This window comes from Oncorhynchus gorbuscha, linkage group LG10 (assembly GCF_021184085.1).
Source record: "Oncorhynchus gorbuscha isolate QuinsamMale2020 ecotype Even-year linkage group LG10, OgorEven_v1.0, whole genome shotgun sequence".
Classification (NCBI taxonomy): Eukaryota; Metazoa; Chordata; class Actinopteri; order Salmoniformes; family Salmonidae; genus Oncorhynchus; species Oncorhynchus gorbuscha.
In genome coordinates, this window is record NC_060182.1 from 55,260,500 (window position 1) to 55,284,456 (window position 23,957).

General features: G+C 43.0%; 1 protein-coding gene across 2 annotated transcripts in view; it reads left to right on the forward strand.

The window, feature by feature from the left end:
• Positions 1 to 20,088, forward strand: part of si:ch211-266g18.6 (synaptotagmin-like protein 1) — an 85,967-nt gene extending 65,879 nt beyond the window's left edge. Inside the window, exons 11-15 of one of the 2 annotated variants that reach the window (XM_046366401.1) lie at positions 9,759 to 9,920; positions 10,530 to 10,608; positions 12,623 to 12,722; positions 19,101 to 19,306; positions 19,571 to 20,088. In XM_046366401.1, coding sequence (XP_046222357.1) covers positions 9,759 to 9,920; positions 10,530 to 10,608; positions 12,623 to 12,722; positions 19,101 to 19,306; positions 19,571 to 19,710 — 687 coding nt within the window. In that variant the 3' untranslated portion in view covers positions 19,711 to 20,088. Of the gene's footprint in view, positions 1 to 9,758; positions 9,921 to 10,172; positions 10,313 to 10,529; positions 10,609 to 12,622; positions 12,723 to 19,100; positions 19,307 to 19,570 lie in introns of those variants that run through there. The other variant, XM_046366402.1, reaches the window with a different exon arrangement.
• Positions 20,089 to 23,957: the final 3,869 nt, after the last annotated feature.

The window sequence follows — 23,957 nt, forward strand, 5'->3', positions numbered from 1 at the left end:
GAGCGTATTCTGCCCAGGGAGCTGTTTCTGCCAAGACGAGGGTTTCTGAAAGAAAGGCTGCGTGGTATGCGACCAATCGTCTGATTGGCCCTCTGCTTGACCGTTAGACTGGGGATGAAACCCGGAAGAGAGACTGACGGACGCACCAATCAAACGACAGAACTCCCTCAAAACTGTGACGTGAATTGCGGGCCTCTGTCTGAAACGCGCGTCTAACGGGAGGCCATGAATTCTGAATACATTCTCGATAATGATTTGTGCCGTCTCTTAGCGGAAGGAAGTTTAGCGAGGGGAATGAAATGTGCCGCCTAGAGAACCTATCGACAACCGTAAGAATCACAGTCTTCCCCGCAGACAAAGGCAGACCGGTAATGAAGTCTAGGGCGATGTGAGACCATGGTCGAGAAGGAATGGGGAGCGGTCTGAGACGACCGGCAGGAGGAGAGTTACCCGACTTAGTCTGCGCGCAGTCCGAACAAGCAGCCACGAAACGCGCGTGTCACGCTCCTGAGTCGGCCACCAAAAGCTGGCGGAATAGGCAAGAGTGCCTCGAACACCGGGATGACCAGCTAACTTGGCAGAGTGAGCCCACTGAAGAACAGCCAGACGAGTGGAAACAGGAACGAAAAGGAGGTTACTAGGACAGCGCGGGACAAGCAGTGTGCGTGAGCTTGCTTAACCTGTCTTTCAATTCCCCAGACTGTTAACCCGACAACACGCCCATAAGGAAGAATCCCCTCGGGATCAGTAGAAGCCACAGAAGAACTAAACAGACGGGATAAGGCATCAGGCTTGGTGTTCTTGCTACCCGGACGGTAAGAAATCACAAACTCGAAACGAGCGAAAAACAACGCCCAACGAGCTTGACGGGCATTAAGTCGTTTGGCAGAACGGATGTACTCAAGGTTCTTATGGTCTGTCCAAACGACAAAAGGAACGGTCGCCCCTCCAACCACTGTCGCCATTCGCCTAGGCTGCGGATGGCGAGCAGTTCACGGTTACCCACATCATAGTTGCGCTCAGATGGCGACAGGCGATGAGAAAATAAGCGCAAGGATGAACCATCGTCAGACTGGAAGCGCTGGGATAGAATGGCTCCCACGCCTACCTCTGAAGCGCCAACCTCGACAATGAATTGTCTAGTGACGTCAGGGAGTAACGAGGATAGGAGCGGACGTAAAACGTTCTTTTAGAAGATCAAAAGCTCCCTGGGCGGAACCGGACCACTTAAAACACGTCTTGACAGAAGTAAGAGCTGTGAGAGGGGCAGCAACTTGACCGAAATTACGAATGAAACGCCGATAGAAATTAGCGAAACCTAAAAGCGCTGCAACTCGACACGTGACCTTGGAACGGGCCAATCACTGACAGCTTGGACCTTAGCGGAATCCATCTGAATGCCTTCAGCGGAAATAACGGAACCGAGAAAAGTAACGGAGGAGACATGAAAGAGCACTTCTCAGACTTTACGTAGAGACAATTCTCTAAAAGGCGCTGTAGAACACGTCGAACGTGCTGAACATGAATCTCGAGTGACGGAGAAAAATCAGGATATCGTCAAGATAGACAAAAACAAAGATGTTCAGCATGTCTCTCAGAACATCATTAACTAATGCCTGAAAACAGCTGGCGCATTGGCGAGACCAAACGGCAGAACCCGGTACTCAAAATGCCCTAACGGAGTGTTAAACGCCGTTTTCCACTCGTCCCCCTCTCTGATGCGCACGAGATGGTAAGCGTTACGAAGGTCCAACTTAGTAAAGCACCTGGCTCCCTGCAGAATCTCGAAGGCTGATGACATAAGGGGAAGCGGATAACGATTCTTAACCGTTATGTCATTCAGCCCTCGATAACCACGCAGGGGCGCAGAGTACCGTCCTTCTTCTTAACAAAAAGAACCCCGCCCCGGCCGGAGAGGAAGAAGGCACTATGGTACCGGCGTCAAGAGACACAGACAAATAATCCTCGAGAGCCTTACGTTCGGGAGCCGACAGAGAGTATAGTCTACCCCGAGGAGGAGTGGTCCCTGGAAGGAGATCAATACTACAATCATACGACCGGTGAGGAGGAAGGGAGTTGGCTCGGGACCGACTGAAGACCGTGCGCAGATCATGATATTCCTCCGGCACTCCTGTCAAATCGCCAGGTTCCTCCTGAGAAGTAGGGACAGAAGAAACGGAGGGATGGCAGACATTAAACACTTCACATGACAAGAAACGTTCCAGGATAGGATAGAATTACTAGACCAATTAATAGAAGGATTATGACATACTAGCCAGGGATGACCCAAAACAACAGGTGTAAACGGTGAACGAAAAATCAAAAAGAAATAGTCTCACTGTGGTTACCAGATACTGTGAGGGTTAAAGGTAGTGTCTCAAATCTGATACTGGGAAGATGACTACCATCTAAGGCGAACATGGGCGTAGGCTTCTCTAACTCTCTGAAAGGAATGTCATGTTTCCAACCCATGCTTCATTCATGAAACAACCCTCAGCCCCAGAGTCTATCAAGGCACTACATGTAGCACCGAACCGGTCCAGCGTAGATGGACCGACAAAGTAGTACAGGATTTTGATGGAGAGACTTGAGTAGTTGCGCTCACCTGTAGCCCTCCGCTTACAGATGAGCTCTGGCTTTTACTGGACATGAATTAACAAAATGTCCAGCAACTCCGCAATAGAGGCACAGGCGGTTGGTGATCCTCCGTTCCCTCTCCTTAGTCGAGATGCGAATCCCTCCCAGCTGCATGGGCTCAGACTCTGAGCCAGAGGAGGGAGATGGTTGCGATGCGGAGCAGGGAAACACCGTTGATGCGAGCTCTCTTCCACGAGCCCGGTGACGAAGATCTACCCGTCGTTCTATGCGGATGGCGAGAGCAATCAAAGAGTCCACATCTGAAGGAACCTCCGGGAGAGAATCTCATCCTTAACCACTGCGTGGAGTCCCTCCAGAAAACGAGCGAGCAGCTATGTGTTGGGTTGAGAGAGAACACAATCTCACACTGCGTGAGAAAGGAGCGGCACTCAGTGGGCTGCCCGGAGTAGCAAGGTGGGTTATTAACCCTAGGTTCTGGAGGCTCGGCAGGCCAGGAAGTAACAGGTGGCACGAGACGTAGACTCTGGAACTGTCCAGAGAGGTCGGAAACCTGAGCGGCCAGGTTCTCCACGGCATGGCGAGCAGCAGACAATTCCTGCTCGTGTCTGCCGAGCATGGCTCCTTGATCTCGACGGCAGTGTAACGAGCGTCTGAAGTCGCTGGGTCCATTCCTTGGTCGGTTCCTTCTGTCATGCAGGTGAAAGAGGACCCAAAAGCGACTTGGCGAAAACAGAGTCTTTAATCCAGTAAAGTAAATACAAACAAAAAACACAACTTTCACTCGAAATGACGAGGACAAACTGAGACTCGATCTTGAACAGCAGGTGAACAGCAGGTTGCCTCGGGAAGGCACTTGAACCAGACAGACTCAGACACCTGCTCACCACGCAGCATCTGAGGAAAACACGACACGACAGGGCGATACACAAACACAGCACGGTGAATTCTAGACAAGGAACCGACAGGACAGGAACGGAACACAAAGGAAGAAATAGGGACTCTAATCAGGGGAAAGGATCGGGAACAGGTGTGGGAAGACTAAATGATTGATTAGGGGAATAGGAACAGCTGGGAGCAGGAACGGAACGATAGAGAGAAGAGAGAGCGAGAGAGTGAGAGAGGGAGGGGGAGAGAGAGGGATAGAAAGAGGGAAAGAACCTAATAAGACCAGCAGAGGGAAACGAATAGAATGGGAAGCACAGGGACAAGACAAGATAATAAATGACAAAACATGACAATATATATATATATATTTATATATATATACATTTATAAATATATATATTTATATATATAAATATATATATATTGATGTGTTTCAACCAATGAGGCATTTTAAACTTTTCCACATTAACCTAGATACAGCAACGATTTCAGGTGAATTAAAGTTTACGTCCCAGATAACCTGTACAGGTCTTTAACATTGATTAATCAAGCAAATTTGCTTTTGCATTCGCATCCTAATCCCACATTGCTGATCCAGTATTGTTGGCTCATTAACATGTTTAAATAGATAAAAATAGTTTTTGCAGCTTCCAACGACTCAAAACCCAAACTTATTATTATTTATTTTTTAATTCTCATGCACTGGGTTCCCAGTCCCCTGCTAATTATCGAACCCTCACTCATAAAAGGATTGGTCGCTGACCTCGGCAGCAATACAAACCCCAACTATGCCATTAGTGGAAAAACAACAAAAATATTCTGCTAGCCGAAGAACTGCAGTTGAAAACTGAACAATTAAAAGTAATTGCAAACACGTATTACAATGAACAAGCACAAAGTCTTCAACAAAATCGTCTTCTACAGGAAGAACTCGATTTAGCCAAAACTAAATATGATGAAGTTTACGCCAAACTACATGAATCTGAAGAGCTAGCTAAAAACAAGGGTGAGCACCTTGATGCCCTGCAAGCAGTTTTGATGAACATCTCTCAAACCAATAATGTTCTATTCCAAATGCTGCAGACAAAAGACGATCAGTTAATGAACACAATGAACACAAAGTTAGATGACAAATCAACAGAACTCATTGAAGTCACTGACCAAATTAATGAGAGACCTCAGGTGATAAGGATGGAAATATAGATTTCTAAGCAAGCGGAGGAAATCTCATCACTGAATCTCTCACTCCGTACTCAAGTCCTCTACCTGCAAACCATAACAGTTAAATATGAGGCCGAACGGAGCAAGTGCGACACTCACGTGTCTGAAATAAGTACTCTAAGTGCCCAAGTGGACTCTGCTATGCACAGAAAACCACCTTCTTTAGGTACCATCTGGAGGAATTCCAGAACAGTCACGTGCTGCAGCGTGACTCCAACCATGCAACCGAGCTCGGTACACAAAGGAGTGAAGACGAAAAAAGGTCTCAGACTTTGCCTCCCTCAGGTGTTCCTCAGTCTTCTCCTCTTGGCCATTCGGCACATAGTAATATGGAGCCTCTTTTCCAACAAAGCCAAAGTTTGGCTTCTCCTCTTGGACTTTCAGCTCCAGTTTCCTCACAGGATGAAGCCAACCCTCTCTGCCCACTTGGCATAGAACGCCCTGACAAACTCGTAAAAAACTTCCGCACTTTTGACCCCGTTCCAGGTAGGCCAAACGACACTGAGACTTTCCTAGCAGACAGAGAGGACGCCTTAGATGGCTACCCGAACACTACGGGTTCTGGCAGGCTTTACCTGCTGAAGATGACGTCGAATAGACGTGACAAGGTTCGTTCGAAAAACTACTATACTAAACTTTCCACGGCTTTGAAAATATAATTCAGTGGTCTACGACTCGTAAACAAGACAGCTCGCTGGCTAACACTGTCAAACAAGCATGGAATGAACACCCTCAAGCTTAGGCATCCTTCAACTTCCTTTGGCCTACTCACTGAAACAGGAATGGAAGAGCTGTTACCATTCAAACAAATGTTTCTGTCGAACATGTATCCCCACTTCATTACCTACTTGGACCCTACAGCCCACATTGGTTTGCCAATCTCAGAACTCAGAGCTTGCGAGCACAGCTTTTAAGGCATCAAAGGTGCAAAGCACTGAGTGTCCTGACACATTGGTTTTGAAGTTTGAACAGGAGCATCCACTACAGTTAGAGGGTGCATTATCAGGTGTTGGAGCATTGAGAGATGACGCACAACAACGATTTCTACCACAACGGTTTGACCCACTGCGGTCAAAATAATGGTAAAGTACATTGCCATCAAAACGACTACCGCTACAATCGACCCGATTGCTACGTTCCTGCACCCAACCCACACAAAGTGTCAGAGCACAGGGCAACAAAGGGTTCAACGATCAAAACGTTGACCAATTCTCTCTCGACGTTTTACTCCATGAAGTATTAAGCGACAACATTTTGAGAAAAGGGAAAAAGTTAAGTCACTATGACTAGACGTGGAATTGCTGGGCAATAGGTCCGACAGAATTAAGACCCTTAGCAAGGACGTTAACCTTTTTGGGATAGGGGGCAGCATTTTCACTTTTGGATGAATAGCGTGCCCAGAGTGAACTGCCTCCTACCCTGTCCCAGATGCTAATATATGCATATAAAACACTCTGAAGTTTCTAAAACTGTTTAAATGATGTCTGTGAGTATAGCAGAACTCATATGGCAGGCGAAAACCTGAGAAAAATCCAACCAGGAAGAGGGACATTGAGGTTTGTGGTTTTTCAAAGCTTGGCCTACCGAATACACATTGAGATATGGATGAGGTTGCACTTCATACAGCTTCCACTAGATGTCAACCGTCTTTTGAAACTTGAATGAGGATTCTACTATAAAGGAGTGGCTCATGAGACCTCTTTGAGTCAGTGGTCTGGCCTTGGGCTCATGACGCGCACTCCCGACAGAATTACCTCGCGTTCCAGTGTTTTTTTTTGAAGACAAAGGAATTCTCCGGTTGGAACATTATTGATGTTTTATGTTAAAAACATCCTAACGATTGATTCCATACATCGTTTGACATGTTTCTAAAGGACTGTAACGGAACTTTTTTAGTTTTTGTCTGGATGAAGTGCCTGCGCCTCATGAAGCTGGATTACTGGGCTGAACACGCTAACAACAAGTGGTTATTTGGACATAAATGATGGAACTTTATGTAACAAATCAGTCATTTATTGTCAAACTGGGATTCCTGGGAGTGCCTTCTGATGATCATCAAAGGTAAGTGAATATTTATGGTGTTGTTTCTAACTTTGTTGATTCCAAAATGGCAGATATTCCTCTGGCTGTTTTTGACTCTGAACGCCATTCCCAGATTATGCTTTTTGAAATCTGACACAGCGGTTGCATTAAGGAGAAGTCTATCTTTAATTCTGTGAATAACACTAGTATCTTTTATCAATGTTTATTTTGAGTATTGCTGCAAAATCACCGGATGTTTTGGAATCAAAACATTACTGCACGTAAGGCGCCAATGTAAACTGAGATCTTTGCATATAAATATGTACATTATCGAACAAAAACATACATTTCTGCTTTTTGTGACTCCTATCTTTGGCTGGAAAAATGGCTGTATTTTTTCGACTTGGAGGTGATCTAACATAATCATATGTTGTGCTTTAGCTGTAAAGCATTTTTTAAATCCGACACGATGGGTAGATTAACAAGATGTTTATTTTTCATTTGCTGTATTGGACTTGTTAAAGAGAGAGAGAAAGAGAAGCAACCCTTGCATACATTTGGGATCTACACTCACAATAACCCTAATACCTTGCCCCGAACTGCCGCTCTTTTGGGTAACAAGTAATATATGTATTTACATGTTTAAGGTCTTTGTCAGGTAACTCTATGAAAAATATAGATCAACTCTCATGAGATACTTTACCTCAGGCGAGCAAAACCTCAATACTTTTTTAATATCAGATTTCACACACCAGTTGTTATTGACAAATAGACAAAGACCACTATCCCTTGTCTTACTGGAGGTGGCTGTTCTGTCTTGCCGATGCACGGAAAAACCAGCAAACAGTATATTTTCTATGTCGTCGTTCAGCCACGACCCGGTGAAACATAAGATATTACAGTTTCTAATGTCCCGTTAATAGGATAGTCTCGAGCTCATCCAGATTATTCTAAAATTATTGCATGCTGGCCAATAGGACGGATGGTAGAGGCGGGTTATCCACTCGCCGACAGATTCTCACAAGACATCTGGATCTGTGTACCCTGTTTCGGGTCTCTTCTTCCTGTGAATGACGTGGGGTTTGGGCCTGGTCCGGTATCAGCAGTAAATCCTTTGCGTCTTTTTTGTCTATCACATCTGAAAATGTTGTTGTCCGCAATGTCCTTAATCAAATTATTCAGCCAGGTCTGTGAGATAACCAGAACGTAAATAGCTAATCAAAACCACTAGATGACAGTAGATTAATATAGTGTGACCAGCATATTCCTATCATTGCTGTTGCCATCTAAACTCAGTCAAAAAAGAAATGTCCTTTCACTGTCAACTGCGTTTATTTTCAACAAACTTAACGTGTGTAAATATTTGTATGACCATAACAAGATTCAACTACTGAGGCATAAACTGAACAAGTTCCACCGACATGTGACTAACATAAATGGAATAATGTATCCCTGAACAAAGGGGGGGGGGATTAAAGTAACAGTCAGTATCTGGTGTGGCTGCATTATGTACTGCAGTGTATCTCCTCCTCATGGACTGCACCAAATATGTCAGTTCTTGCTGTGAGATGTTAACCCACTCTTCCACCAAGGCACCTGCAAGTCCCCAGACATTTCTGGGGGGAATGGCCCTAGCCCTCACTCTCTGATCCCAGATATGCTTAATGGTATTGAGATCTGGGCTCTTCGCTGGCCATGGCAGAACACTGACATTCCTGTATTGCAGGAAATCACGCACAGAATGAGCAGTATAGCTGGTGGCATTGTCATGCTGTAGGGTCATGTCAGGATGAGCCTGCAGGAAGGGTACCACATGAGGGAGGAGGATGTCTTCCCTGTAACGCACAGAGTTGAGATTGCCTGCAATGACAACAAGCTCAGTCCGATGATGCTGCGACACACCGCCCCAGACCATGACGAACCCTGCACCTCCAAATCGATCCCGCTCCAGAGTACAGGCCTCAGTGTAACGCTCATTCCTTTGACGATAAATGCAAATCCAACCATCACCCTGGTGAGAGACAACCCCGACTTTTTGCCAGTCCTGTCTGGTCCTGCTACGGTGGGTTTGTGCCCATAGGCAACGTTGTTGCCGGTGCTGTCTGGTGAGGACCTGCCTTACAACAGACAGTCCAGCCTCTCTCAGCCTACTGCGGACAGTCTGAGCACTGATGAAGGGATTGTTCGTTCCTGGTGTAACTCACGGGCAGTTGTTGTGCTATCCTGTACCTGTCCTACAGGTGTGATATTCGGGTGTACCAATTCTGTGCAGGTGTTATGCATGGTCTGCCACCGCGAGGACGATCAGCTGTCTGTCCTGTCTCGTTGTAGTGCTGTCTTAGGTGTCTCACAGTACGGACATTGCAATTTGATGCCCTGGCCACATCTGCAGTCCTCATGCTTAAGGCACTTTCACGCAAATGGGCAGGGAGTTTTCATAACTGTGACCTTAATTGCCTACCGTCTGTAAGCTGTTACAGGCTGACTGCACCACTCGCATCGCATTTTGATGGAAACGTCTCTGGTGGGGAAATACAGATTTTATGCGGATTTTAGAATATTAGCATGAAAATCTGAAACCAATTGCATGGAAACCTATCTAGTAACAGATCATTTTTATTTTATTCTAATGCTGCATTCATAACAAGTGGGACACTTTGAAAATACGACGTGTAACCTGGAAGCAACAGGTTTTGTGCGTTTACATGCTCTGAGCTAACGCAGAATGGCTAATGGCAAACAAGCTGCGTCAACCATAAACTATTATAGTGTTAAAAAACCATGCAATAGATTTCTTTGATAAATAATGTTTTCTTGTTGCATTTAACTGTCATTCTGTTACCGAGGTTATTTCCTTAGTAGTTGAGTTCATCATGTGCTAGAAGTCAGATCTCAGGGATGACGAGTTTCCCACTAGTAATTACGACGGGCTTTCAAGTGGATTTAATCCTCGTATTTACAAATTTACAAGATGTTATGAACGCAGCTTATCCTCTTAACACTTAATCTTTTATTTCATTTTTTTTGCACAGTACAAGATGACGATGAATGATCTGAAAGGCAGGACACTGAACCTTTCTGTGTGGCACAATGACTCCAGAGGGAGAAATGTCTTTCTGGGGCAGGTAGACATTGACCTTAAGACCTGGGACTGGGGGCATGAGACACTTACCTGGTACAACCTACAGCCCAAGGTAAATAGCATTTACTGTATAAAAGTTATGCAATTTATACAGAAAGAAACATCACAAGGCAGCTTGGTACATTGCCTCCAAGGCGTTGAGGTCAATCCCATTTTAATGTAGTCTTTTCAGGTGGATTTGAAATGTAATTAATGACAGAATGCACCATTTACTTTCAAAAAGGATAATTTTCAGTTAAATCTCAATTCACTTTCTGAATTTCCTGAAAAGCCTGCTTATTTGTCCCACCACTGACCTGAGCAGGTCTTTGGTAAGGAGGAGTTTCCTGGAAATAAACCACACCACAAATATTATTGTAGAATATGTGATAAAACCCAGCTGGACACCACCTCTCCCTCCCTGACCAACATTGGCCCTGATATGGAGATTAAATGCTATTTGCAGTAAGAGACAAGTTCATACTTTATTGGTCCCCAAGGGTAGATTAGTTTGTCAACCAGACAAACCCACAATAATAACAAAAAAATATCACAAGACATTAAGAACAACTATTGATATAACATACGTTTGTAAATGTTTTGGAAACAAATATCAGTAAGAGCAACACTCAATTATAAATGCCTGTGTGTTAAGTTATCATCCACTTGTTTTTCTTTGCAGAATCCTGGCGTTCAGGACTCTCCTGAATATCATGGACTGTTGACAGTAGCACTGAAATATATTCCCCCTGGCTCAACAGGTACTGATATGATATGCCGGTCTCTTTCGTGAATGGGATAGCATTATGGTATGACAGAAAAAATGACAACTAATTCATGTTTAAATCACTTTACTGATCCAAAACATTTTAAAAAATATATATGTATACAGTACCAGCCAAAAGTTTGGACACACCTACTCATTCAAGGGTTTTTCTTTATTTTTAGTATTTTCTACATTGTAGAATAATAGTGAAGACATCCAAACTATTAAATAACACGTGATCAATTATTAACTGAAAATGTTAAACATATCAAAATATATTTGATATTTTAGAATCTTCAAAGTAGCCAGCCTTTGCCTTGATGACAGCTTTGCACACTATTGGCCTTCTCTCAACCGACTTCACCTGGAATGCTTTTCCAACAGTCTTGAAGGAGTTCCCACATATGCTGAGCATTTGTTGTCTACTTTTCCTTCACTTTACGGTCCAACTCATCCCAAACCATCTCAATTGGGTTGAGGGTGGGTGATTGTGGAGGCGAGATCATCTGATACAGCACTCCGTCAATCGCCTTCTTGGTCAAACCGGTCTAATGTCCATCACTCATGTTTCTTGGCCCAAGCAATCTCTTCTTCTTATTGGTGTCCTTTAGTAGTGGTTTCTTTGCAGCAGTTCAGCCATGAAGGCCTGATTCACACAGTCTCCTCTGAACAGTTGATGTTGAGATGTCTGTTACTTAAACTCTGTGAAGCATTTATTTGGGCTGCAATTTCTGAGGCTGGTAACTCTAACAAACTTATCCTCAGCAGCAGAGGTAACTCTGGGTCTTCCTTTCCTGTGACGGTCCTCGTAAGAGCCAGTTTCATCATAGTGCTTGATGGTTTTTGCGACTGCACATGAGGAAACTTTAAAAGTTCAGGAAATGTTATGGATTGACTGACCTGCATGTCAAAAAGTAATGATGGACTGTTGTTTCTATTTGCTTATTTGAGCTGTTCTTGCCATAATATGGACTTGGTCTTTTACAAAATAGAGCTATCTTCTGTATACCACCCCTACCTTGTCACAACACAAATGATTGGCTCAAACGTATTAAGGAAAGAAATTCCCCAAATTAACTTTTAACTAGGCAGACCTGTTAATTGATATGCATTCCAGGTGACTACCTCATGAAGCTGGTTGAGAGAATGTGAAGAGTGTGGAAAGCTGTCATCAAGCAAAGTGTAGCTATTTGATGAATCTCAAATTTCAAATATATTTTGATTTGTTTAACATGTTTGTTTACTTCAATGATTCCATGTGTGTCATTTAATAGTTTTGATGTCTTCACTATTATTCTACAATGTAGAAAATATTACAAATAAAGAAAAATCTCTTTAATGAGTTGGTGTGTCCAAACTTTTGACTGGGACTGTATGTTTAACCTTTATTTTAGGCACGTCAACAACACATGTAGTGCACATTTTGCAGACCTCAATCAATTAGTGTCATAAAACAATTATACATTTTTCTTACTAAACCGCTTCCTCCCCTAGCGATTTCACAATCTACAAAAATACAATATCACACCTATCTCACAATCTACAATTATGGTGCCACTCTGCACACACAAGCTTGTTAGCTAGCTAGCGCAAAGGACATTCAAAGTTCCTTCATAGAAGCTGCTCCTCCTAGGTATAATTCTGTGGACCTAATTCACATGGCATAATGTGATGCCCAGCACTTCAAGCCTCCTTCTCAACCCGTTCTTACTGTCTCCCCACCCGCAACATTTTAGTTACATCTTGCACCATAGGCTACACATCATCAAAGGTTGATTTCACAGGTTAAAAAAGGAACAGAAACGAACAATATAAACCCCGGTACTTTTTTGGGGTTCAAACCGGTCGGAACAGTGGAACGAAACCAAACCTATTGAAATTTGTTTTTGTTACAATCCCTGAAGAAGACTAGATTACTCAATAGTCATGTAGTACATATTTAAAGACGTGGGACACTGAATTAGCTCTCTGATCATGAATATTGGATATTGTGCCTCCTCTTCTTGCAGGTGTTGACAAGATTAACTCAGGGGAGGTCCATGTGTGGCTGAAGGAGGCCAGAGAGCTGCGCAAGCTAAAGCCTCAGGGTGTCGACTCCTTTGTGAAGTGGTGAGTAGAAGACAGGTTTAATAGAATGGCGTCTGAGGCATGTATGGTAACATACATGAGTTCAGCAGGTGAAGCAAAATGCTCGTGTTCCTAGCTCTGACAGTGCAGTAATATCTAACAAGTAATATCTAACAATAACACAACATATACCCAATACACACAAATCTAGTAAAGGAATAGAATTAAGAAAATAAAAATATACGGACAAGCGATGTCAGAGCGGCATTGAATGAGATACAGTAGAATAGTATAGGATAACGCAATTTCATATGAGATGGGTAATGAAAGATGTGGACATTATTAAAGTGACTGGTGTTCCATTTATTAAAGTGGCCAGTGAATTAAAGTCTATGTATATACAGTTGAAAACAGAAGTTTACATACACTTTAGATTGGAGTCATTAAAACTCATTTTCAACCACTCCACAAATGTCTTGTTAATAAACTATAGTTTTGGCAAGTCGGTTAGGACATCTACTTTGTGCATGACACAAGTCACAATTCCAGTGGGTCAGAAGTTTACATACACTGAGATGACTGTGCCTTTAAACAGCTGGGAAAATTGCAGAAAATTGTCATGGCTTTAGAAGCTTCTGATAGGCTAATTGACGTAATTTGAGTCAATTGGAGGTGTACCTGTGGATGTATTTCAAGGCCTACCTTCAAACTCAGTGCCTCTGGTAAACATGGGAAAATCAAAAGAAATCAGCCAAAAACTCAGAAAACAATTGTAGTTCTCCACAAGGCTGGTTCATCCTTGGGAGCAATTTCCAAACTCCTGAAGGTACCATGCTCATCTCAACAATAGTATGCAAGTATAAACACCATGGGACCACACAGCCGTCAAACCACTCAGGAAGGAGATGCAGTCTGTCTCCTAGAGATGAACGTACTTTGGTGCGAAAACTGCAAATCAATCCCAGAACAACAGCAAAGGACCTTGTGAAGATGCTGGAGGAAACGGGTACTAAAGAATTTATATCCACAGTAAAACGAGTCCTATATCGACATAACCTGAAAGGCAGCTCAGCAAGGAAGAAGCCACTGCTCAAAAACCGCCATAAAAAAAGCCAGACTACGGTTTGCAACTGCACATGGCGACAAAGATAATACATTTTGGAGAAATGTCCTCTGGTCTGCTGAAACAAAAATAGAATTGTTAGGCCATAATGACCATCGTTATGTTTAGAGGAAAAAGGGGGCGACTTGCAACCTGAAGAACACCATCCTATCCGAGAAGCACGGGGGTGGCAGCATCATGTTGTGGGGGTGCTTTGCTGCAGGAGCGACTGGTGCACTTCACAAAATAGATGGCATTATGAGAAGGAAAAATACGTGGATATATTGAAGCAACATCTCAAGACATCAGTCAGGAAGTTAAACCTTGGTCGCAAATGGGTCTTCCAAGTGGACAATAACCCCATGCATACTTCCAAAGTTGTGGCAAAATGGCTTCAGGGCAACAAAGTCAAGGTATTGGAGTGGCCATCACAAAGCCCTGACCTCAATCCTATAGAACATTTGTGGGCAGAACTGAAAAAGCGTGTGCGAGCAAGGAGGCCTACAAACGTGACTCAGTTACACCAGCATTGTCAGGAGGAATGGGCCAAAATTTACCCAACTTATTGTGGGAATCTTGTGGAAGGCTACCCAAACCGTTTGACCCAGGTTAAACAATTTAAAGGCAATGCTACCAAATACTAACTGAGTGTATGTAAACTTCTGACCCACTGGGAATGTGATGAAAGAAATAAAAGCTGAAATAAATCCTCTCTCTCTATTATTCTGACATTTCACATTCTTAAAATAAATTGGTGATAACTGGCCTAAGACAGGGAATTTGTACTAGGATTAAATGTCAGGAATTGTGAAACGTAGTTGAAATGTATTTGGATAAGGTGCATTTTTCGTGGTATCCAATTGTTAGTACTTACTATCTTGTCTCATCGCTACAACTCCCGTACGGGCTCGGAAGAGACGAAGGTCGAAAGCCATGCGTCCTCCGAAACACAACCCAACCATGCTGCATTGCTTCTTAACACAGTGCGCATCCAACCCGGAAGCCAGCCGCACCAATGTGTCGGAGGAAACACCGTGCACCTGGCGACCTGGTTAGCGTGCACTGTGCACGGCCCGCCACAGGAGTCGCTAGTGCGCGATGAAACAAGGATATCCCTACCGGCCAAACCCTCTCGAAGCCGGACAACCTCCCGGTCGGCTGCGACAGAGCCTGGGCGTTAACCCAGAGCCTCTGGTGGCACAGCTACCACTGCGATGCAGTGCCCTAGACCACTGCGCTGCCCGGGAGGCCTAACTGTATTTTATAACGTAAAAAAATTCTGGGCTAACAATTTTTTAAATAATACATTAATAAAAAACAAAATACTGCAGTTTCCTCAGAGCAAGAAGCGAGGCAGCCTGTCGACGCCATTTTCACGACTCTCCATATTTTGTCTCAGTTAATACTTTAAATGTATTTAGTTTACCTTTTATTTTGACAGGGAGTCATGCTGAGACCAAGGGCACTTTGAGGCGAGCCCTGTAAGTACAAAAATATACACATCAATACCAAAGTGAAATGTAAACCAGAGATAGAAAACAAACACATTATTCAGGAAAAAGGTTCTCAATCAGCCATCTGAATTTACTCAATGCCATCCTGGATTAAATAGGCTAAATTATCAATGGGTGAGTGAATTATCTTCACTTTATGCCCTACAATTTGCAAACACTCTGATGTGACCATGTCAATACCACCAGGAGCTTGGTCTCTCTCTGCAACTGCATTTGTACCAATCTCAAACGCAAGTGGGCCTACACTTGATGTCATACTTTCAAAATATCAAACTTTTGAATGACTCCGCTCGTTTATTGACAATGGTGCTGGCTCCGCCAAGCCCTCACACATTGGGCAACAGGTACATTGTTATGCTTTTATTGTTGGTCTCTGGTAATATGCGACCAAACCCTGGGCCTGTAGATACCCTGCAATCTCTACCGACTCCCTATGATTTTCGAAAACAGAGCAGGTTTTGGCCTCTGTTAATCTCAGAAGTCTATTTCCAAAAATAGACATGATTAGAATATGGGGCAATATGACAAATGCTAAACTGGGTAATCAACAGAGCAGTTTTATTCATAAAACCTCCAGCAACCAGAACCACAAACAAATGGTTACAAAACCCATTGTGCACCAGAGAAAACGTGCACTTATAATAAACAATTCCGCACAAAGACATGGGGGGAAAAGAGGGTTAAATACACAACATATCACGAGGGAAATTGAGACCAGGTGTGTGACAAGACAAAACAAATGGAACATGAAAAGTGGATCGATGATGGCTAAAAGACCGGCGACGCCGAGCACCGTCCACACCGTCCGAACAGAGAGAGGAACCGACTTGTGACAGTACCTGGAGTGGCGCGGAGCAGGGTGATCCGGACGGAGACCGTGGAACTCCTGCAGCATTGAAGGGTCCAACACGTTCTCGACTGGAAACCAGCACCTCTCATCCGGACCACACCCCTCCCACTCCACGAGGTACTGAAGGCCCCTCACCCGATGCCTTGAATTCAGTATGGATTCAACGGAGTATGCCGGGGCCCCCTCGATGTCCAGAGGGGGCAGAGGAACCTCCCGCACCTCAGACTCCAGGAGAGGAGACCAGCCACCACTGGCCTGAAGAGAGACATATGGAACGAGGGGTTAATACGGTAATCGGGGGGAAGCTGTAACCTGTAACAAACCTTGTTCACACTCCTCAGGACTTTAAATGGCCCCACAAACCGCAGGCCAAGCTTCCGGCAGGGCGGGCATAGGGGCAGATTTCAGGTCGAGAGCCAGACCCGGTCCCTCGGTGCGAACACCGCCTGCTCAATGTCCGCGTCCAGCTAGCACACCACCGGCGTTACCAGGCAGGAAGCCGGAAGTATTGGAGTATTATGCATGGGCTGCTTCTCTGTGTCATACAGCCGGGACAGTGCATCTGTTTTCAGGTTCTGGGAGCCTGGTCTGTAGGACAGGGTGATAACAAAACGGGTGAAAAACATGGCCCACCTTGCCTGACGAGTGTTCAGTCTCCTCGCTGCCTGGATGTACTCCAGATTGTGGTGGTCAGTCCAGATGAGAAAAGGGTGTTTAGCCCCCTCAAGCCAATGTCTCCACGCCTTCAAGGCCTTGACGACAGCCAACAGCTCCCAGTCCCCCATGTCATAGTTTCGCTCTGCCGGGCTGACCTTCTTTGAGAAGAAAGCACAGGGGCGGAGCATCGGTGGCGTACCCGAGCGCTGAGAGAGCACAGCTCCTATCCCAGCCTCGGACGCATTCACCTCAACTATGAACGCCAAAGAGAGATCTGGATGGGCCAGCACGGGAGCCGAGGTAAACAGAGCCCTCAGGTGACCAAAAGCCCTGTCCGCCTCAGCCGACCACTGCAAATGTACCGGGCCCCCCTTCAGCAGTGAGGCAATGGAAGCCGCTACCTGACAATCCCCGGATAAACCTCCGGTTAGTAGTTGGCAAACCCTAAGAAACAAATGCACAGGATTGAAATAGTCTACAATCCATGCTTCATCTAGATATGTTAGTGCCAATAAATACATGTAAAATATTGATGGGGGTTACAGAGGAGTGTAAATTTATATTATTATTTTTTTGTTGTTTTGTTTTTGTTCATGTTGTATTGTTGTATTTTAATTCTGTAATGTATTGATTGTTGCTGCCTTCTTGGCCAGATCTCCCTTGAAAAAGACATTCTGGGTCTCAATGGGCTTTTCCTTGTTAAAACCTCACTAGGGGTATGGCCAACATCCAGTGAAATTGCAGAGCGCCAAATTCAAATACAGAAGTACCCTATATAAAAATTCAGAAAACATCCAAGTATTTTTGCATAGGTTTAAAGATGATCTTCTTGTGAATCCAACCACGGTGTCAGATTTAAAAAATGTTTTACGGCGAAAGCATACCTTACGATTATTTGAGAACATCGCCCTGCAGACAAATCATTACAAACAGTAACCAGCCAAGTAGAAGAGTTACACAAGTCAGAAATAGAGATAAAATGAATCACTTACCTTTGATGATCTTCATATGGTTGCACTCCGAAGACAGTAATTTACTCAATAAATGTTTGTTTTGTTCGAAAGTCTCTTTATATCCAAAAACCTCTGTTTTGTTTGTGTGTTTTCTTCAGTAATCCACAGGCTCAAACGCAGTCACAATAGGCAGACAAAAAAATCCAAATTGTATCCGTAAAGTTCATAGAAACATGTCAAACGATGTTTATATTCAAGCCTCAGGTTGTTTTTAGCCTAAATAATCGATAATATTTCAACCGGACAATAATGTTGTCAATATAAAAGGTAAACAAGAAAGACACTCTCTCGGTTGCGTGCATGAAAAACCTCTGTGACATGCAGGGTCCACTCATTCAGACTGCTCTTACTTATTTTTCAGAATACAAGCCTGAAACAAGTTGTAAAGACTGTTGACATCTAGTGGAAGGCATAGGAACTGCAAATTGAGTCCTAAGTCAATGGATACTGTAATGGCATTGAATAGAAAACTACAAAACAAAAATAAATCCTGAGTGGATTTTTCTCAGATTTTGGCCAGCCAAATCAGTTCTGTTATACTCAGACACTATTTTAACAGTTGTGGAAACTTTAGAGTGTTTTCTATCCAAATCTACCATATGCATATCCTATCTTCTGGGCCCGAGTAGCAGGCAGTTTAATTTGGCACGCTTTTCATACAAAATTCCGAATGCTGCCCCCTACCCTAGAGAAGTTAAATAAAGGTTTGAGATTATTCCAAGTGTAAGGTGTAAAAAAAACAAAGCTCATTTACCTAATAATAGAAAGCAGATCATTCAACCGACGTTCCTACCGGTCCTAGACGATGGAGATATCATCCATATGAATGCAGCTGCCACTTCACTAAAGCCATTAGATGTGATTTACCATAGTGTACTACGTTTTATTACGGGTGAGAGGTTTAGTACACATCACTGCATTCTCCAAAAGAGCTGACCCCCTTTGATGTCACGTAGCTCCATTCATTGCTTACATTTGATTTATAAAGCTCTTTTTCAAAAACAACCACTGTACCCAACATCATTGTTAACCTTTAGACGTATAAGTTACCATACCCGGTCTAAGGGATGGATAACTCTGGGGAAAGTCCTTCGGTCTCTACAGAGTTAGAAAGCGAAAGGCATTTTTTTCTCAGCTTCTTAATGAACTCATGTGTTATTTTTTGTATTATAGCTTATCTATCCAGATGCACAGATATTTGCAAACACAGACACCATATGCTAAAGTCATTAGCGTAATTTTAATGTGCGATAGAAAACAAAATGATTTCATTTTCTACGTCAGCTACATGTTGCCGGACACAAGCAAGAAGAGTCGTCAGAAGACGCGGGTGGTGAAGAAGAGCCAAAAGCCTGTGTATAACCACGCCATGGTGTACGACGGTTTCCGTGCTGGAGAGGTCAGAGAGGCTTGCTGCGAGCTGACTGTGTGGGACCACAACAAACTCTCCAATCAGTTCCTGGGAGGGGTGCGCCTCAGTCTGGGCACAGGTGATTGTTAAACACCATTTTGTCATGATGCTACTTGTGCTTTACTCATGCTTGACAAATGTCTGTGATAGTAAGTTTGTCAATTTGTTACGAAAGGTAATCAATTTCCATGGCTGAAGCACTAAAAACATAGTTAACAACCAAAAAAAATAAAGTATGAGATGCTACCATAGTTCGCCTTTGATTTCAGTATAGAAGTTGTTCACTCAATATTTTGCAATGGCTTACTTTTCTGAAAAGCCTTACTTTTCTGTTTGATTCCAGGACAAAGCTATGGCAAAAACGTGGACTGGATGGAATCTGTCAATGAGGAAATTCAACTTTGGGAAAATATGCTATCAAGTCCAGATGTTTGGGTGGAGGGTGAGATCCCCCTTCGTTCCTCTATGACCCCAAGGAAGTAGAATACATCAGTGCCGGGAGCGCAGAGCAGCGGTAGTGCTAGAGTCGAACATGAGCATATTTCCATGAGCAACACTTTTCAACTTTCTACCCTCTTCAACTGTACCCCATAATCTACATTCTAACTTTTCTGAATATATCAGGAGGATGAGGTTTGGTAAGAGGTAATTACTGCTCATAACCTTTTTCCTTGTGATAGAGAGTCTTGATTGTGATTAATCAAAGTATAAAGAATTAGAATTGCAATGCATATTTTTTTCAGTGTATTTTTTTATTCACTTATACTTTACTTACAGTACCAGTCAAAAGTTTGGACACATCTACTCATTCCAGGGTTTTTCTTAATGTTTACTATTTTCTACATTGTTGAATAATAGTGAAGACATCACAACTATAACATTTTTATTTCACCTTTATTTAACTAGGCAAGTCAGTTAAGAACAAATTCTTATTTACAGTGACGGCCTGTTCAGGGGCAAAACGACATATTTTTACCTCGTCAGCTCAGGGATTCAATTTAGCAACCTTTCGGTTACTGGCCCAATGCTCTAACCACTAGGCTACCTGTCACCCCAAAACATAACACATATGGAATCATGTAGTAAGCAAAAAAGTGTTAATATATTGAAGATTCCTCAAAGGAGCCACCCTTTGCCTTGATGACAGCTTTGTACACTCTTAGCATTCTCTCAACCAGCTTCACCTGGAATGCTTTTCCAACAGTCTTGAAGGAGTTCTCACATATGCTGAGCACTTGTTGGCTGCTTTTCCTTCACTCTGCAGTCCAACTCATCCCAAACCATCTCAACTGGGTTGAGGTTGGGTGATTGTGGAGGCCAGGTCATCTGATGCAGCACTCCAGCAGTCTCCTTCTTGGTCAAATAGCCATTACACAGCCTGGAGGTGTGTTTGGTCCTTGTCCTGATGAAAAACAAATGATAGTGGGACTAAGTGCAAACTATATGGGATGGCGTATCGCTGCAGAATGCTGTGGTAGCCTTGCATGTTGTGTGCCTTGAATTCTAAATGAATCACAGACGGTGTCACCAGCAAAGCACCCCTTCACCATCACACCTCTTCCATGCTTTTGGGTGGGAACCACACATACAGAGATCAACCGATCACCTTCTCTGCAGCTCACATAAACACTGCAGTTGGAACCAAAAATCTCTAATATGGACTCATCAGACCAAACGACAGATTTCCACCGGTCTAATGTCCATTGCTTGTGTTACTTGGCCCAAGCAAGTCTCTTCTTGTTATTGGTGTCCTTTAGTAGTGGTTTCTTTACCGAACTTAGTCTATGAAGACCTGATTCACAAAGTCTCCTCTGAACAGTTGATGTTGAGATGTGTCTGTTACTTGAACTCTGTGAAACATTTATTTGGACTACAATTTCTGAGGCTGGCAATTGTAATGAACTTTTCCTCTGCAGCAGAGGTAACTCTGGGTCTTCCTTTCCTGTGGCGGTCCTCATGAGAGACAGGTTCGTCATAGCGCTTGATGGGTTTTGCGACTGCATTTGAAGAAATGTTCCATATTGAATGACCTTCATGTCTTAAAGTAATGAGGGACTGTCTTTTCTCTTTGCTTATTTGAGCTGTTCTTGCCATAATATGGACTTGGTCTTTTACCAAATAGACGTATCTTCTGTATACCACCCCTACCTTGTCACAACACAACTGATTGGCTCAAACACATTTAGAAGGAAAGAAATACCACATATTAACCTTTAACAAGGCAGGCCTGTTAATTGAAATACATTCCAGATGACTACCTCATGAAGCTGGTTAAGAGAATGCCAAGAATGTGCTAAGCTGTCATCGAGGCAAAGGGTGGCTATTTTGAAGAATCGTAAATCTAAAATATTTTGCTTTGATAAACACTTTTTTGGTTACTACATGAATCCATGTGTTATTTCATAGTTTCGATTTCTTCAATATTATTCTACAGTGTAGAAAATAAAGAAAAACCCTTGAATAAGTAGTTGTCCAAACTTTTATCTGGTACTTGGTACTGTATATCTTGTCATTTCCCAGGGAGTGTGTCTGTTTTCAAATTATGTAAATTGTCAGGGGAATTGCAAGATTATGTTATAATGCTTGTATTGCATTATAATGGTTGATTTATTCGACAGAATAGAGTATTCTGTTAATAATTATTCTGTGTGTGTTCTGCTGAGGATGGGCCTCTGAGATAACACGGACAGTGGCGATTTACGATGTCTTTGGGTGATGAAACCTAAAGATCATTCCAGAGATCATGAGTTAATGTCTCTGCTCTATAACCGTACAAGGGAGAGATGGTTCTAGTTTAACCACCACAAAGTGTAAAAATAAAGTTTTTTGTAAAATGGTCACCGGCTTTATTTACCTTTTTTGTACAGTACTGCATAATACATTATTGTTCAAATCTAGTGCTGACTGACCTAATGTGGGACAAGGGCAGAATTGTGCTGACTTTACACGGAACATTGCGAGACAGAATCTGGGACCAGGATGACATTGTTTCACAGGATGAAAGAAAGGTCAATTGGATAACAAAGCAAGCACTCTATCATGTAAGTGTCTTCCTTTATGTGCAATCAGTTAATGCATTACCCTGTTTATCTCTCAATACCACAAGGATGATTGATGCAAGTGAAGTTTGGTCTTGTGCTGTAGGTTGGTTATCCTGGAATTCAGCATGTCACGGTCTTCCTCCTCTTCATCTGAAGAGGAGAGGCGAGAAGGATCGGAGGACCAAAATGCGGCGTGGTATGTGTTCACGATGAATATTTAATTAAAGTACTCTACACTGAATACAAAAACAATAAACAAATAATGACCGTGAAGCTATCATAAGGACTGTGCTGACACAAGCAACTAACATAGACAATCACCCACAAACAAACAGTGAAACCCAGGCTACCTAAGTATGATTCTCAATCAGAGACAACTAATGACACCTGCCTCTGATTGAGAACCATACTAGGCCGAAACATAGAAATCCCAAAATCATAGAAAAACAGACTGCCCACCCCAACTCACGCCCTGACCATACTAAATAATGACAAAAACAAAAGAAATAAAGATCAGAACGTGACACAGCAGGTAATAATTATTCAAGTAATTGCATAATGTATTGAGTGTATTTTCCAATTCTGGGGTTCATTTGACTAATGGTGTATATTAATATTTCAGCGTTCGTGTATTGGTTTATGGCAGCCATCTTTGATTATTTTAATTTTTTTTTATATGTTTGTGTAAATGATTTAAATCTCAGTTGGTATACTCAACATTGCCATTCCAAAATACTTCAAAACACATTCAACTTGTACCAAAATGATACGAAGAGAAGAGTATGGAGAAGGGAAGGAACTGATCGTGATCCGAAGCATACCACCTCATCTGTGAAGCATGGCTTGGGCATGTATGACTGCCAATGGACCTGGTTCCCTTGTATTTATTGATGATATGAATTCAGAAGTGTTTAGGTCTATATTATCTGCTCAGATTCAGCCAAATGCTTCATAAATCATTGGATGGTGCTTCACAGCGCAGATGGACAATGACCTGAGCATACTGTAAAAGCAACCCAATACTTTTTTTAAGTCAAAGAAGTGGAATGTTCTGCAATTGCCAAGTCAATCACCTGACCTGAATCCACTTGAGAATGCATTTCACTTGCTGAAGGCAAACCTGAAGGTACAATACCACAAGAACAAGCAGGAACTGAAGACAGCTGCTGTAAAGGCCTGGCAGAGCATCACCAGGGAAGAAACCCAGCATATGGTTGAATGTCACCATGTAGCAAAAGAAAATGCTCCATTGTCAAATTCGTGTTTGTGTCAGTTATTTCAGTTTTGCTCAAAGGATTGTGTTGTTAGCGTTAGCAAATTATGTTATTCTTCAATAACACAAACCCCAAATAGAATTGGGGGAGAAAATAGGTTTATTCAGAGAGGACAAATCAAGATGTTATGCTGGGAGTCAGATGTTCAGTCTCCCTGTCCTAAGCTTTTCCCCCAGAATAAAGGAACAGGATGCAATTTATAACCCCTCCACCCTAGCCTGGGGTTGACCAATCAGAAGTCCTTGCCACATGGCCAAATAACAAGTATCTAACTCCAGACTCATTGTACAGACCAATGAAAATGTGGCCCACGTAGAACACGTTGCTCTGAGTTCAGGAGTGACATTCCACAGATTCTAACAGCTGTTGAACTGAAACCCCACTCCTATTACCATTCTATATTGACCATTAGTAC